The sequence below is a fragment of the Octopus sinensis genome, unplaced genomic scaffold, assembly GCF_006345805.1.
Source record: "Octopus sinensis unplaced genomic scaffold, ASM634580v1 Contig17993, whole genome shotgun sequence".
Taxonomy (NCBI): Eukaryota; Metazoa; Mollusca; class Cephalopoda; order Octopoda; family Octopodidae; genus Octopus; species Octopus sinensis.
The window spans coordinates 58,248-72,653 of NW_021835471.1; the positions used below are offsets into that span (position 1 = coordinate 58,248).

A 14,406-nucleotide genomic window follows, 5' to 3' on the forward strand; every position below is an offset into this window, starting at 1 on the left:
TATGTATATATATATATATATATATATGTATACATATATATATATGTATACACACACACACACACACACACACACACACATATATATATGTATACACACATATATATATATGTATATACACACACGCACACACACACACATATATATTGTATACACACACACAACACATATATATATATATGTATACACACACACACACACACACATATATATATGTATATACACACACACACACATATATATATATATATATATATATATTAGAAGAAATGAGGTAATCAGAAGATCGGATGGTTTATATTTACAGATATTTATTTGTATATTACATGTTTTTATACATCATATAACTTAGACCATGTATTAGCGCTTTCTCCCATTCTAGTGCGGTTTTCAAATCAAACTAAGTTCCTGTGTGAAAGGGTTTTTGACCATTTTATAGTGGTATTGAGTTTGTAGTGGTGGGGGGGGGAATATAAGACAGTACAAGAGGGTGATGGATGAGGAGAGAGCATGTGTGTGTGTGTGTGCGTGTGTGTGTGCGTGTGTGTGTAACATATGGCTAACGTAGAGGGAACAACACGAGGCCAAAGCAAGGTTTTGTTAACTGCGCAACAGGAACTGGCCACGCCCATAAATTATGATTCCTTGAATTCAAGTGGAGGTTATCTCCCTTGTACAACTTAGCATCCCGTAACAGGAAGTGGCCACGCCCGTAAATTATGATGACTTAGTGTCACATAACAGGAACTTGGCCACGCCCATGATACGTGGCATCTTGCAGATGGAAAGAGGCAGGCTTCCATCTCTTGACTTGATGTTTGCTGCTGTATATAAAAACGGAGGCTTGATACTTTGCCTACTTGCCTACATTCTGGCCTTACTTTTAGATCTTACGGACTATATTACCTGGACTACTAATCCGTGGAATTAATATGGTATTGACTAAGGCAAGTGACTATAAAATTGTGAAATTCTTTGTGAATGAATGGATGATAAAACGTAAAAAGTTTTGAGTGGTTATATGGAATGTTTAAACCAGAATTTTATCCGGACATTTTTTTAATGAAGTTCTTCACAAAATCCCTTCAGAGCGTGTAAATTGCGGTTATAACGAACTAGCAGTATCGCCCGGCGTTGCTCAGGTTTGTAAGGGAAATAACTATAAAGCATTTTTAGAGAGTTATAGCCAAAAAATAGCAAAAAAATAGAAAAAAAATTATGGTAAATTTTTTTTTGAGAGTAAAAAAAGGTTGAGTTGCGTCCCCTAGACAGTCTGTGGTTTATTTTTTTTGATTCTCGACCCCATGTCGAATTATCGATTTTTTTCAGAACTGGGGGAACTTTTCAAAATTTTCGCTGCGTTAGTTTTGAATTATGACATTGGGCTATGTGTGTGTCAAGTTTCATCAGAATCGGTTGAAAGCCGTGGTCAGAGTGAGGGTACGAGAAAACAGACACACAGAAACACGCACAGACAAACTTCCGTTTATATAGAGAGAGATTTACTTAGATAACTTTCGGATCTTTTCCGTTTGACCGGCAGTTTTTTAAAAATAATTTCCACGTAACTAAACACTTTTAAAAACTTCGTATACTGGTAGAATGTGTTTATAAAACGGCAATCTTTCGTCTCTAGTAGACCTTTCCGTCGATTTCCGTAAAAAAATTTTTTTTTTTATTTTACATATGGGCTTGCGGGAACTTTTGAAGTAATGAGAGCGAAAGAGACTAAGAGAATGCGATTGTATGACGAGGGAATTTCTTTTGAAGTTATCAAAGCATTGATGTACATGTGTGTGTTTGATGGGGTGTGGGAGACAGACAGTATGTTGTGTAAGTGAAGTGCTTCTGTTAGTGTGTGTGAAGAGACAGAGTAATGTGTGAAAGAAAGAGATAACTGAAATTTTTTACTCGGTGTATGTGTATATGTATGTATATTACTTCAAAAGTTCCCGCAAGCCCATATGTAAAAAAAAATTTTTTTACGGAAATCGACGGAAAGGTCTACTAGATCGCCAAATTGGCAAATGATATGACCGTAATATACACCACCTGAAAGCGGCGGAGGTTAGGTGTAAATATATCTCATCTTCTGTCTTTTTGGGGGTCGGGGGTATCTTTCTTTCCCAAAATTTATTCGGGTGTCTATATTTCCGATGGAGGAGATTACGATTTGGCTAAAAAAAAAAACAAAAAAACCCACCTCTCTTTACTCTTTTACTTGTTTCAGTCATTTGACTCCGCCATGCTGGAGCACCACCTTTCGTCGAATAATCCATTCCATTATTCTACCGGTCTCTCCTTGCCGAGCCGCAAAGTGACTGGGATGTAAACACACCAACATCAGTTTTCAAGTGATGGTGGGTGAGACAAACACAGACACAAACAATAAACACGTACACACACACACTATATATATATATATATATATATATATATACATACATATATATATATATATACATACATATATATATATATATATACATATATATATATATATATACATACATACATATATATATATATACATACGGCGGGTTTCTTTCAGTTTCCGTCTACCAAATCCACTCACAAGGCTTTGGTCGGCCCGAGGCTATAGTAGAAGACACTTGCCCAAGATACCACGCAGTGGGACTGAACCCAGAAACATGTGGTTGAGAAGCAAGCTTCTTACCACAAAGCCACTCCTGCGCCAGTTTTCAAAAGTTTATTTCTTCTCCCCGCCCCATTTTTCACTTCCTTCAAACTTTTTTTTTTTGCGATCTTTCGTCTCTAGTAGACCTTTCCGTCGATTTCCGTGAAAAAAATTTTTTTTTTACATATGGGCTTGCGGGAACTTTTGAAGTAATCTACATACACATACATACATACACACACACACATACATGCATACATACATATACACATACACCGAGTAAAAAATTTCAGTTATCTCTTTCTCTTTCACACATTACTCTGTCTCTTCACACACACTAACAGAAGCACTTCACTTACACAACATACTGTCTGTCTCCCACACCCCATCAAACACACACACACACACATGTACATCAATGCTTCCCCTGGACGGTAACTTCAAAAGAACTTCCCTCGTCATACAATCGCTTTCTCTTAGTCTCTTTCGCTCTCATTACTTCAAAAGTTCCCGCAAGCCCATATGTAAAAAAAAAAAAAAAAAATTTTTTTTTACGGAAATCGACGGAAAGGTCTACCAAAGACGAAAGATTGCCTTTTTTTAAATCTACGTTGGAAAAATACAGATAACAAATCTGGGGGGAAGGGGGGGATTTCTAATTATGGATTTTCTTCCAAAAACCTCCCGTGTTTCTTTTTCCCACTTCTTCCCGCTTTCAAGCCATCACCTGATAACCCAATATGCTAGAAATAACAGCTGAGTGTCTGCGGAAATATTTTTTTCCGTGGCTTAACGATTCCCCCCGCCCCCCCTCTAAATCTCAACCTAACCCCTATCTATTTCAATTTTAATGCTATGCCACAATCTATTTTCATATAGTGTTACTATGGAATTATTTGCTATATTTCGTAATGAAGACTGCGTAAGTTATGTATATATATTCGATGTCGATTTGCAACGATCCTTCGTTTGCGCGCCCAAGTCTGAGAAAAAATAGCCCCGGGCCGACCAATGCCTTGTGAGTGGATTTGGTAGACGGAAACTGAAAGAAGCCTGTCGTATATATATATATATATGTATGTATGTGTGTGTGTTTGTGTGTCAGTGTTTGTCTCCCTAGGATTGCTTGACAACCGATGCTGGTGTGTTTACGTCGCCGTCACTTAGCGGTTCGGCAAAAGACACCGATAGAATAAGTACTGGGCTTACAAAGAATAAGTCCCGGGGTCGATTTGCTCGACTAAAGGCGGTGCTCCAGCATGGCCGCAGTCAAATGACTGAAACAAGTAAAAAAGTAAAATAAAAATAAAAAATTGCCGACAGAACTGTTCACAGAAATATTGCATCAAAATAAGGGCGATCCTTCGATATTCGGATTCAGAGTATCGGTGTGAGAAGAGATCGTTCGCCCTCTGTTCCGGCCTAGCTTCGTTATCTATGTCACGAACGAAGGTGTGAGTTGTGAGGATATACTATGTCGTCTACTAAGGCGGCGAGCTGGCAGAAACGTTAGCGCACAGGGCGAAATGCTTAGCGGTATTTCGTCCGTCTTTCCGTTCTGAGTTCAAATTCCGCCGAGGTCGACTTTGCCTTTCATCCTTTCGGGGTCGATAAATTAAGTACCAGTTACGCACTGGGGTCGATGTAATCGACTTAATACCTATGTCTGTCCTTGTTTGTCCCCTCTACGTTTAGCCCCTTGTGGGTAATAAAGAAATAAGAAACGTTAGCATGCTGGCCGAAATGCTTAGCAGTATTTCGTCTGTCGTTACGTTCTGAGTTCAAATTCCGCCGAAGTCAACTTTGCCTTTCATCCTTTCGGGGTCGATTAAATAAGTACCAGTTTCGCACTGGGGTCGATATAATCGACTTAATCCGTTTGTTTGTCCTCTCTGTGTTTAGCCCCTTGTGGGTAGCAAAGAAATAAAAATTATGAGAATGATTCACTGTACTGTGAATTGGAGATTGTGTCCCAGTCGACTGTAAATATAATGGGATTCTGATTCTACAGTTCCCTTTATGACCGCCTCCAACATCTCTGCTTTTCTACCCGGAACATGGTGCAGGTTTAATCTTCTGTCTTCATATAATCAGCAACCTAGAATGTCTGCATAACTTTGCACCCCGTTTTAAGAACCAAAAGAAAGGTTTGTGGCATAATAGGAGGTCACCGGAATTCATTCAACGAAAAATAAAAGAAAAAGTTTGGGGTCCGATCTCCCTTCTCCACTTCTTCTGAACAAAAATAAGGGGGTCAGGGTACTTTAATCTACGCAAAAAATCCGAGTTTTTTTTTTTCTTTATTAGTGAAAATCGTGCGGGTGAAAGTAACAAATAATACCTATTTCTTTATAACCCACAAGGGGCTAAACTTAGAGGGGACAAACATAGGTATTAAGTCGATTACATCGACTCCAGTACGTAACTGGTACTTAATTTATTGACTCCGAAAGGATGAAAGGCAAAGAAGACCTCGGCGGAATTTGAACTCACAACGTAACAGCAGACGAAATACCTATTTCTTTACTACCCACGAGGGGCTAAACATAGAGGGGACAAACAAGGACAGACATAGGTATTAAGTCGATTACATCGACCTCAGTGCGTAACTGGTGCTTAATTTATCGACCACGAAAGGATGAAAGGTAAAGTCGACCTCGGCGGAATTTGAACTCACAACGTAACGGCAGACGAAATACCTATTTCTTTATTACCCACAAGGGGCTAAACATAGAGGGGACAAACAAGGACAGACATAGGTATTGAGTCGATTACATCGACCTCAGTGCGTAACTGGTGCTTAATTTATCCACCACGAAAGGATGAAAGGCAAATCGACCTCGGCGGAATTTGAACTCACAACGTAACCGCAGACGAAATACCTATTTCTTTACTACCCACAAGGGGCTAAACATAGAGGGGACAAACAAGGACAGACAAAGGGATTAAGTCGATTACATCGACCCCAGTGCGTAACTGGTACTTAATTTATCAACCCCGAAAGGATGAAAGGCAAAGTCGACCTTGGCGGAATTTGAACTCACAACGTAACGGCAGACGAAATACCTATTTCTTTACTACCCACAAGGGGCTAAACATAGAGGGGACAAACAAGGACAGACATAGGTATTAAGTCGATTACATCGACCCCAGTGCGTAACTGGTGCTTAATTTATCGACCCCGAAAGGATGAAAGGCAAAGTCGACCTCGGCGGAATTTGAACTCACAACGTAACGGCAGACGAAATACCTATTTCTTTATTACCCACAAGGGGCTAAACATAGAGGGGACAAACAAGGACAGACATAGGTATTACGTCGATTACATCGACCCCAGTGCGTAACTGGTGCTTAATTTATCGACCCCGAAAGGATGAAAGGCAAAGCCGACCTCGGCGGAATTTGAACTCACAACGTAACGGCAGCCGAAATACTGCTAAGCATTTCGCCCGGCGTAAGGACTGAACGCGGAACCGTGTGGTTGAGAAGCAAGGTAAAAATCTACGTGTGCAAACAAACATACTCAATACGTAAAACAAGACTTAGCCGTTATTTTGGAGGGGAAAATTTGAACGGTTGAGGAGAAATCTAGGTACGCATGCGCAAACGAACATATTCAATATGCACAATACAAGGCGTTTAGCTGTTATTTCTAGCCGTTAATTTTGGCGCCAAAATTTGAACGTTTGAAGAGAAATTTTCGCATGCACAAAAAAAATATATTGGATCTTTTCTGTTTGACCGGCAGTTTTTTAAAATAATTTCCACGTAACTAAACACTTTTAAACTTCCTATACTGGTAGAATGTGTTTATAAAACATCTTTTTCTCTTGGCTTTATTGAGAAAATTCTATACTTTGTAAGATATTTGTTGTTGTTCTTCTTCAATTTCTGCAATTTCAACCAATCAATGACGTCTATTGAGGTAAAAAAAACATTCTGTGCCGTATGAATATGTCCCTCGTTTAAGAAACAGATTGGGTTTATTTACATTTTTGAAGTAAAAAAGATACCCTTCCCCCAACCCCTAACCCTAAAACAGATTGAAATGCAATAGATCGATACTAGGGTCATAATTTTGGGTGACAATTTCATATGAGACCGCTAGAAAAAAAACTGCCGTTCAAACCGAAAAGATCCTCAACTTTTAGTTGTTATTTCTAGCATATCAAATTCTCTGGTGAGGGCTTGATATTTTCCGTTTGCTATTTCAAGAGAATTCTATGCATGCGGAAAGCGGGAAGGTGCGACTTTAGATGATTTCTCAGAAAATCTGAAATGAAACCAAATGACAAATAACCTCCTTTCGGACTGAAGAAAAATTCGAAGAAAGTGAAAATTAAAAGAAAAAAGATGGGGATAGGGTGTGGGGAAATTAGAGGAAAGACTTCTGCCGGCGATCTTTCGTCTATAGTAGACCTTTCCGTCGATTTCCGTAAAAAAATTTTTTTTTTTTTTTTACATATGGGCTTGCGGGAACTTTTGAAGTAATGAGAGCGAAAGAGACTAAGAGAAAGCGATTGTATGACGAGGGAAGTTCTTTTGAAGTTACCGTGCATGTGAAGCATTGATGTACATATGTGTGTGTGTGTGTTTGATGGGGTGTGGGGAGACAGACAGTATGTTGTGTAAGTGAAGTGCTTCTGTTAGTGTGTGTGAAGAGACAGAGTAATGTGTGAAAGAAAGAGATAACTGAAATTTTGTACTCGGTGTATGTGTATATGTATGTATATTACTTCAAAAGTTCCCGCAAGCCCATATGTAAAAAAAAAATTTTTTTTTACGGAAATCGACAGAAAGGTCTACTAGAGACGAAAGATCGCCCTTCTGCCCCCCACCCATTTTCTCCCAAATTTGTTTATTAAAAAATTATTTTTTGCCAAAAATCCCCGTTTTCGGATACGGATGTTCCGGAAAATTACCGAAAATCGGCATTGTGAAAATTTCCACCCCTTCCAACTTCTACTTTTTTTCCCCTAACATTAACCTTAAAACCCTAACCCTAATCCTGACCCTAAAACCCTAACCCCGTAACCGTAAGTACAGAAATGTTTTGAAATTTTTGTCCGAATCATAATGTCCGTATTTTTGCCACATATTTACAAAATAAAACAACAAAATGACCTGGCCTCCTAATATGCTGCAAACCCCTTATTTTTGTTCGGAAAAAGGTGTGGGTGGCAAACCGCCCCACCCACCCATATCCAGGAATCGTAATTTTTTTTTGTCTTTTCGTTAAACGAATCTCGTGATATGCCACAAAAACCTTTTTTTCGGTTCGGAAAACAGGGTGCGGCGGAAACCTCGGAAATTTCAACCGCTACCCCACCCTTTTGCTCTTTCTTTCTTTCTTTCTTTCTACCATATTTTTGGATAACATTTTGCAGAAACATATTTTGGCGATCTTTCGTCTCTAGTAGACCTTTCCGTCGATTTCCGTTAAAAAAAAATATTTTTTTTTACATATGGGCTTGCGAGAACTTTTGAAGTAATATACATACATACATATACACATACACCGAGTAAAAAATTTCAGTTATCTCTTTCTTTCACACATTACTGTCTCTTCACACACACTAACAGAAGCACTTCACTTGCACAACATACTGTCTGTCTCCCACACCCCATCAAGCACACACACACACACACACATGTACATCAATGCTTCCCATGCACGGTAACTTCAAAAGAACTTCCCTCGTCATACAATCGCTTTCTCTTAGTCTCTTTCGCTCTCATTACTACTAACAGAAGCACTTCACTTACACAACATACTGTCTGTCTCCCACACACCCATCAAACACACACACACACACAATGTACATCAATGCTTCCCATGCACGGTAACTTCAAAAGAACTTCCCTCGTCATACAATCGCTTTCTCTTAGTCTCTTTCGCTCTCATTACTACTAACAGAAGCACTTCACTTACACAACATACTGTCTGTCTCCCACACACCCCATCAAACACACACACACACACACACATACATCAATGCTTGCCATGCACGGTAACTTCAAAAGAACTTCCCTCGTCATACAATCGCTTTCTCTTAGTCTCTTTCGCTCTCATTACTTCAAAAGTTCCCGCAAGCCCATATGTATTACGAAAATCGACGGAAAGGTCTACTAGAGACGAAAGATCGCCAACATATTTTCAAGAGAGTGTGGATTACATTAAATTGAAAATTGAAAGAAGTTTGAAATAAATAAGTGAAAAAGGCAGAACTTATAGAAGTTCGAGTGGTACCGAAGTCAGTGGAGAGGTAAATAAGGATAAATAATTGATCTAAAAAGAAAAATACGTTAGTTTGTGTATGAAACGAGTAAAATTATAATATTAAAACAAAATAAAAGTTTTCATACCTGTTCGAGTCACTGAATATTAATCCCGGATTGCAGAATAGAATTGAAACACTAAAGCAGTTTCCCTTTGTAACTTTCGGCGCCGAAAGTACGTTTCATTTTTGTGTGTGTGTGTGTGTGTGTGTGTTTGTAGAGAGAGGGGGAGAGAGAAAAGGTAAAGCGATATATTTGTGTATTTAAAGACTTTTTGGCTGCTATTTCTAAAAATTTCAGTATGTGGCAAAGTAAATTATTTTACTGAGCCCTAATTATATAACGTAATATTTTGAATACACCTTGAATGGTCCCTTTACATACTGAACACTACTTGGTAAAATTGATTAATAACTAATTGATTTTACCCTTAATTATTGATTATATATATATATATGTGTTTGTGTGTGTGTGTGTGTGTGTATTTATATGTGTGTGTGTGTGTGTTTATATGTGTGCGTGTGTGTTTATATGTGTGTGTGTGTGTGTTTATATGTGTGTGTGTGTTTATATATGTGTGTGTGTGTGTGTGTGTGTGTTATATATTTGTTGTGTAAGATTTTTTTATTGTTATATTTCGGAAATAAGATTAAGATTAATGTAAAAAATAAATAACACTTAGCAGTATTTCGTCTGCGGCTACGTTCTGAGTTCAAATTCCGCCGAGGTCGACTTTGCCTTTCATCTTTTCGGGGTCGATAAATTAAGTACCAGTTGCGTACTGGGGTCGATGTAATCGACTTAATCCGTTTGTCTGTCCTTGTTTGTCCCCTCTGTGTTTAGCCCCTTGTGGGTAATAAAGATATATATATATATATGTGTGTGTGTGTGTGTGTTATATGTATATGAGGTACTATTTAAGAAGAGTGGTCCAGGTGCGCGCATCCGCGCTAGCTAGTCGTGACTAGTCGATCCTACAACGACTACCTAGCAAAGTAAATAAAACAAAAACACAAAGTAAGGATCGACCAGTCACGACTAGCTAGCGCGGATACGTGAGTGCGCGCACCGGGACCACTCTTCTTAAATAGTATCTGTATATGATATATACATACAGTTTAGTGCCCCAAATTTTTGTTTCCTCATAACTGATGATCCATATTTTTAAAATAAAAGTTGCTGCAAGACTTCGTTTTGTACCCCGCCAAAACCACCCTTTCTTTAATTTTTTTTTTCTTTTTGCACACAAATCCCCTTTTTCGGCTACGGGGAATACGAATCTGCAAATAAATTGGCAAAAATTGGCTACAAAGATAAAGGTGATGCTTTAGATGCAAATAATTACAGTGATATCAAGTTGTTGGATCAGGTGATGAAGGTCACGGAGAGGGTCATAGCCCAACTAATTAGGGAGAGAGTCAGTTTAGATGAGATGCAGTTTGGTTTCGTGCCAGGGAAAAGTACCACTGATGCTATATTTCTGGTAAGACAGTTGCAGGAGAAATACCTAGCCAAAGATAAACCTCTGTACCTGGCTTTCGTTGACATGGAGAAAGCCTTTGACAGGGTCCTTCGATCCCTTATCTGGTGCTCAATGAGGAAACTAGGGATAGGTGAATGGTTAGTGAGAGCTGTGCAAGCCACATACAGGGACGCTGTCAGTAAGGTGAGGGTTGGCAACGAGTATAGAGAAGAATTCCGAGTAGGGGTAGGGGTCCACCAAGTATCTGTCCTTAGCCCCCGCTTATTCATCATAGTCCTCCAGGCAATAACAGAGGAATTCAAGACATGATGCCCCTGGGAGCTCCTCTATGCTGATGACCTTGCTCTAGTTACTGAGTCACTGTCAGAACTAGAGGAAAAGGTTCAGGTGTCGAAGCAAGGATTAGAATCAAAGGGCCTTAGAGTCAACCTAGCTAAAACCAAAGTCTTAATAAGTAGGAAGGCAGACAAACCACAAATCCCGTCAGATGTCCCTGCTCGATCTGTAGAAAAGGCGAAGGTAGAAACTCCATAAGATGTACCCAGTGTAAGGTATAGACACATAAGAGGTGCAGTAATATCAAAGGAAGACTAACTGGGAAGATAGTTTTTGTATGTGGCAGATGCTCAGGTGCAATAAACACAGAAAATGCGCAGAGAACAGCTTCTGTCACATTCCAGGGAGAAAACCTAGAAGTAGTGGATAGCTTCCATTACCAGATTGAGCCTGGTGCAGCCTCTGGCTCACCAGTCCTCAGTCAAACCGTCCAACCCATGACAGCATGGAAAGCGGATGTTAAACGATGATGATGATGATGAGACCTATACATACATACACAAATATATACACACTTAAACACGTATATACACAAAAATACATAAACAAGTGACCAGTGAAAATATAAAACACGTATGTATATATATGTGTGAAACTGTATATGTATGTATATTTGCTTTTCGCAGGAAGGAAAGTTTCTTGTCGAAGATACGTCTCGCTTTCACCTTCGAAACGTAGAGTAGATGAAACCATAGCGACTGAAGAAGGGGTTTTTTTCTTTGTGCTAATTGTCCTGTACTCTATTTTTTCGTTGTTTAAAAAAATGTCCAGTTCCTTTGGTTTGTGTCTATGTTTTCGTTTCTCATTGTGTTCGACGTTCTTTTTGGTGTCCTGTACCCCATATATGCATGTATATGTACATGTAGAGGTAGGTACATATATATATGCTTATATATATGCATATGTTTTATTTATTAATATATATATATATATACATATATATATATAACGGGAAGATTTACGAAAATAAACAAAAGACGAAGGCAGGTGGAGTACAAACAAATAAATGTATTAGTATGGCGCTCAGGAATAGAAACAGAAAAAGTCTTTTACGTTTCGAGTCTACGCTCTTCGACCGAAAGATACACAGAAAAAAAGCAAGGAGAGAAAAAATGTGTGTAGGAGCTAACGATCTATCATGGCCACGTATATATATATATATATAATATATATATATATATATATATGTATATATATATATATGTGTGTGTGTGTGTCTGCGTGTACAGGTACGATATGAACCTCATTTATTTACTCCTCTCCAACTTCATTCCACCTGTTTATTAATCTGATTCTTTCTCTTTTTCTGAAATTTTTCATTTTTGCGCTGCCTCCACCCCTCCACTTGACGCCATCTTTAATATCTTTATTGTTTATCTTTTTTAGGTCACTCAGCGAAATAATAAAGGTCGGACACCTCTATGTGTTGTCTCTCCTAATGGACTCACAGACGTTGTAAAACCTCAACAACAGAATGGCACTGTTGTCAGTGCTATGACCAACGCTGCTTGGACACCTCTCCATCTTGCCTGTCGGAATGGACACACAGACACAGCTAAACTTCTACAACAAAATGGCAACAATGCCAATAAAGTGGACAAAGATGGTGACACTCCTCTCCATCTGGCAGTTCAAGAGTAAGTCCCCAATGGATTTGGATTATCCAAATCTGTTTCTTTAATGTTTTCAATAACGTTTGTTTTCTTGTTTTGAGTCATTCATGTCATAATCCCACCATGGGACGTCGTGCTTCAACTCTCTCTCTCTCACATTCTAATGACACTGTAATCTATTTACATTAAGTCATCATCATCATCATCATTTAGTGTCCGCTTTCCATGCTGGCATGGGTTGGACGGTTCAACTGGGGTCTGGGAAGCCAGAAGGCTGCACCAAGCCCAGTCTATTCTGTTAATGTTTCTACAGCTGGATGCCCTTCCTAACGCCAACCACTCCGTGAGTGTAGTGGTGCTTTTACATGCCAGGCGAGGTTGGCAACGGCCACGATCGGATGGTGCTTTTTAAGTGCCACTGGCACGGGAGCCAGTCTGGCGGCACTGGCAACGGCCACGTTTGGATGGTTCTTGATGTTGATCGATTCGATTTTGATCTTGATTTTGATTTCTTATTTGATTTCACTTGCCTCAACAGGTCTTCACAAGTAGAATTTTATGTCCCAAGAAGAAAAGGTATGCATAAGTGGACTGTCTATATCCCAGGTAGAGGCCACGGGTTATGGTCTCACTTGGCTTGCCGGGTCTTCTCACGCACAGCATACTTCCAAAGGTCTCGGTCTCTATCATAATTATTATTGTTGGTGTTGCTGTTGAGCGAACGCTCTTCATCCCAGAGCACGCAAGATGGGAGAAGTCCAAAATGTGGTCCTTTGCTATTCGTAAGACCCGCAGAAGAGAAAGCAGGTCAACCCCTGACACCGAGAGCATCGACGGATGGATGAATGCGCATCCAGGCTCAGTGGTTGCATAGGAAGTCGGGGACAGGAAACAGGAAGAAAGGGTGAGAGAAAGTTGGAGCGAAAGAGTACAACAGGGGTCGCCACCACCCCCTGCCGGAGCTTTAGGTGTTTTCGCTCAATAAACACACACAACGCCCGACCTGGGAATCAAAACCGCGATCCTTCAACCGCGAGTCTGCTGCCCAAACCACTGGGCCATTGCGCCTCCACTTCTGAGTACAACAGGGATCACTACCACCTCCTGCCGGAGCCTCATGGAGCTTTAGGTGTTTTCGCTCAATAAACACACACAACGCCCGGTCTGGGAATCGAAACCACGATCCCCCGACTGCGAGTCCACTGTCCTAACCACCAGAGAACAACATCTTTTATTTTTTTTTTATGTTTCATAACTATTTCTCATTGACATAATTTATTTGTTACATTTATGACAAACTACAGTACACATCTTTTATGTAATCGTTAATGATTTTGAAATTATTTCTCATTGTTTTATGTTTTGCAGGCAGGAATTTAGGAATCAGAAATGTCCAACTGGGGATTATCAAGCATGACTATCCTTTTAACACTAAAGAGCAGAGCTTCCAGATGCTGCACACATGGTACACAAGTTGTGATCCAGAGAGACGAACACTCAAAACACTCAGAAAAGCTCTTGAGGAAGCTGAATGCTTTGAGGCACTTCAATGTCTACCATCAGAAGAAAAGTGAACTTGTGTGTAAATGCTGCAATTGTTTAGTTCAAGGTCAACCTTGACTAAACAGAGACTCCTGATCAAATGCCTTCCAGCCAGGACCCTCCTGACTTTATCCTTAGTGTAGGGAACCCAGAATCACATTGTCCAATGTGATAATTGAATTGAGCTGGATTTGGCTACTAATTCTAGCAAATCTATCAACAACATAAGAGATTCCCTTCCTGAATTGGTCCCTTTCTTCTTAGAAATTAACTTTTGAAATAAAGATAAACTTTGAAATGTTTATTTGTTGTTGTTGCTGTGTATCTAACCTCCTCCCCATTATTGTGTAAACAGTTTTAAGATCCTCTCATATATTCATAGTTATCTACCTTCATTTAACCACACGGTTCCGGGTTCAGTACCACTGCTTGGCACCTTGGGCAACTGTCTTCTACTATAGCCTCGGGCGACCAAAGCCTTGTGAGTGGATTTGGTAGACGGAAACTAAAAGAAG

At 39.6% G+C, this 14,406-nt stretch overlaps 2 protein-coding genes across 5 annotated transcripts in view; one reads left to right on the top strand and one right to left on the bottom strand.

The window, feature by feature from the left end:
* Positions 1-9,080, bottom strand: part of LOC115231260 — a 37,944-nt gene extending 28,864 nt beyond the window's left edge. The window contains exon 1 of one of the 2 annotated variants that reach the window (XM_036500010.1): positions 4,591-4,689. In XM_036500010.1, coding sequence (XP_036355903.1) covers positions 4,591-4,674 — 84 coding nt within the window. In that variant the 5' untranslated portion in view covers positions 4,675-4,689. Of the gene's footprint in view, positions 1-4,590; positions 4,690-9,004 lie in introns of those variants that run through there. The other variant, XM_029801321.2, reaches the window with a different exon arrangement.
* Positions 738-13,978, top strand: LOC115231261 (ankyrin repeat-containing protein P1E11.10-like). Of its 3 annotated transcripts, none has more exons than XM_029801324.2 (4): positions 738-854; positions 910-947; positions 12,123-12,373; positions 13,718-13,978. In XM_029801324.2, the coding sequence occupies exons 2-4, from the start codon at positions 933-935 to the stop codon at positions 13,764-13,766; spliced, it is 315 nt and encodes a 104-aa protein (XP_029657184.1). In that variant the 5' UTR covers positions 738-854; positions 910-932; the 3' UTR covers positions 13,767-13,978. The 3 variants fall into 3 exon arrangements, with proteins under 3 accessions (XP_029657184.1, XP_036355904.1, XP_029657183.1); XM_036500011.1 differs by having other exon boundaries at positions 756-859; positions 907-947; XM_029801323.2 differs by having other exon boundaries at positions 774-947.
* Positions 13,979-14,406: the final 428 nt, after the last annotated feature.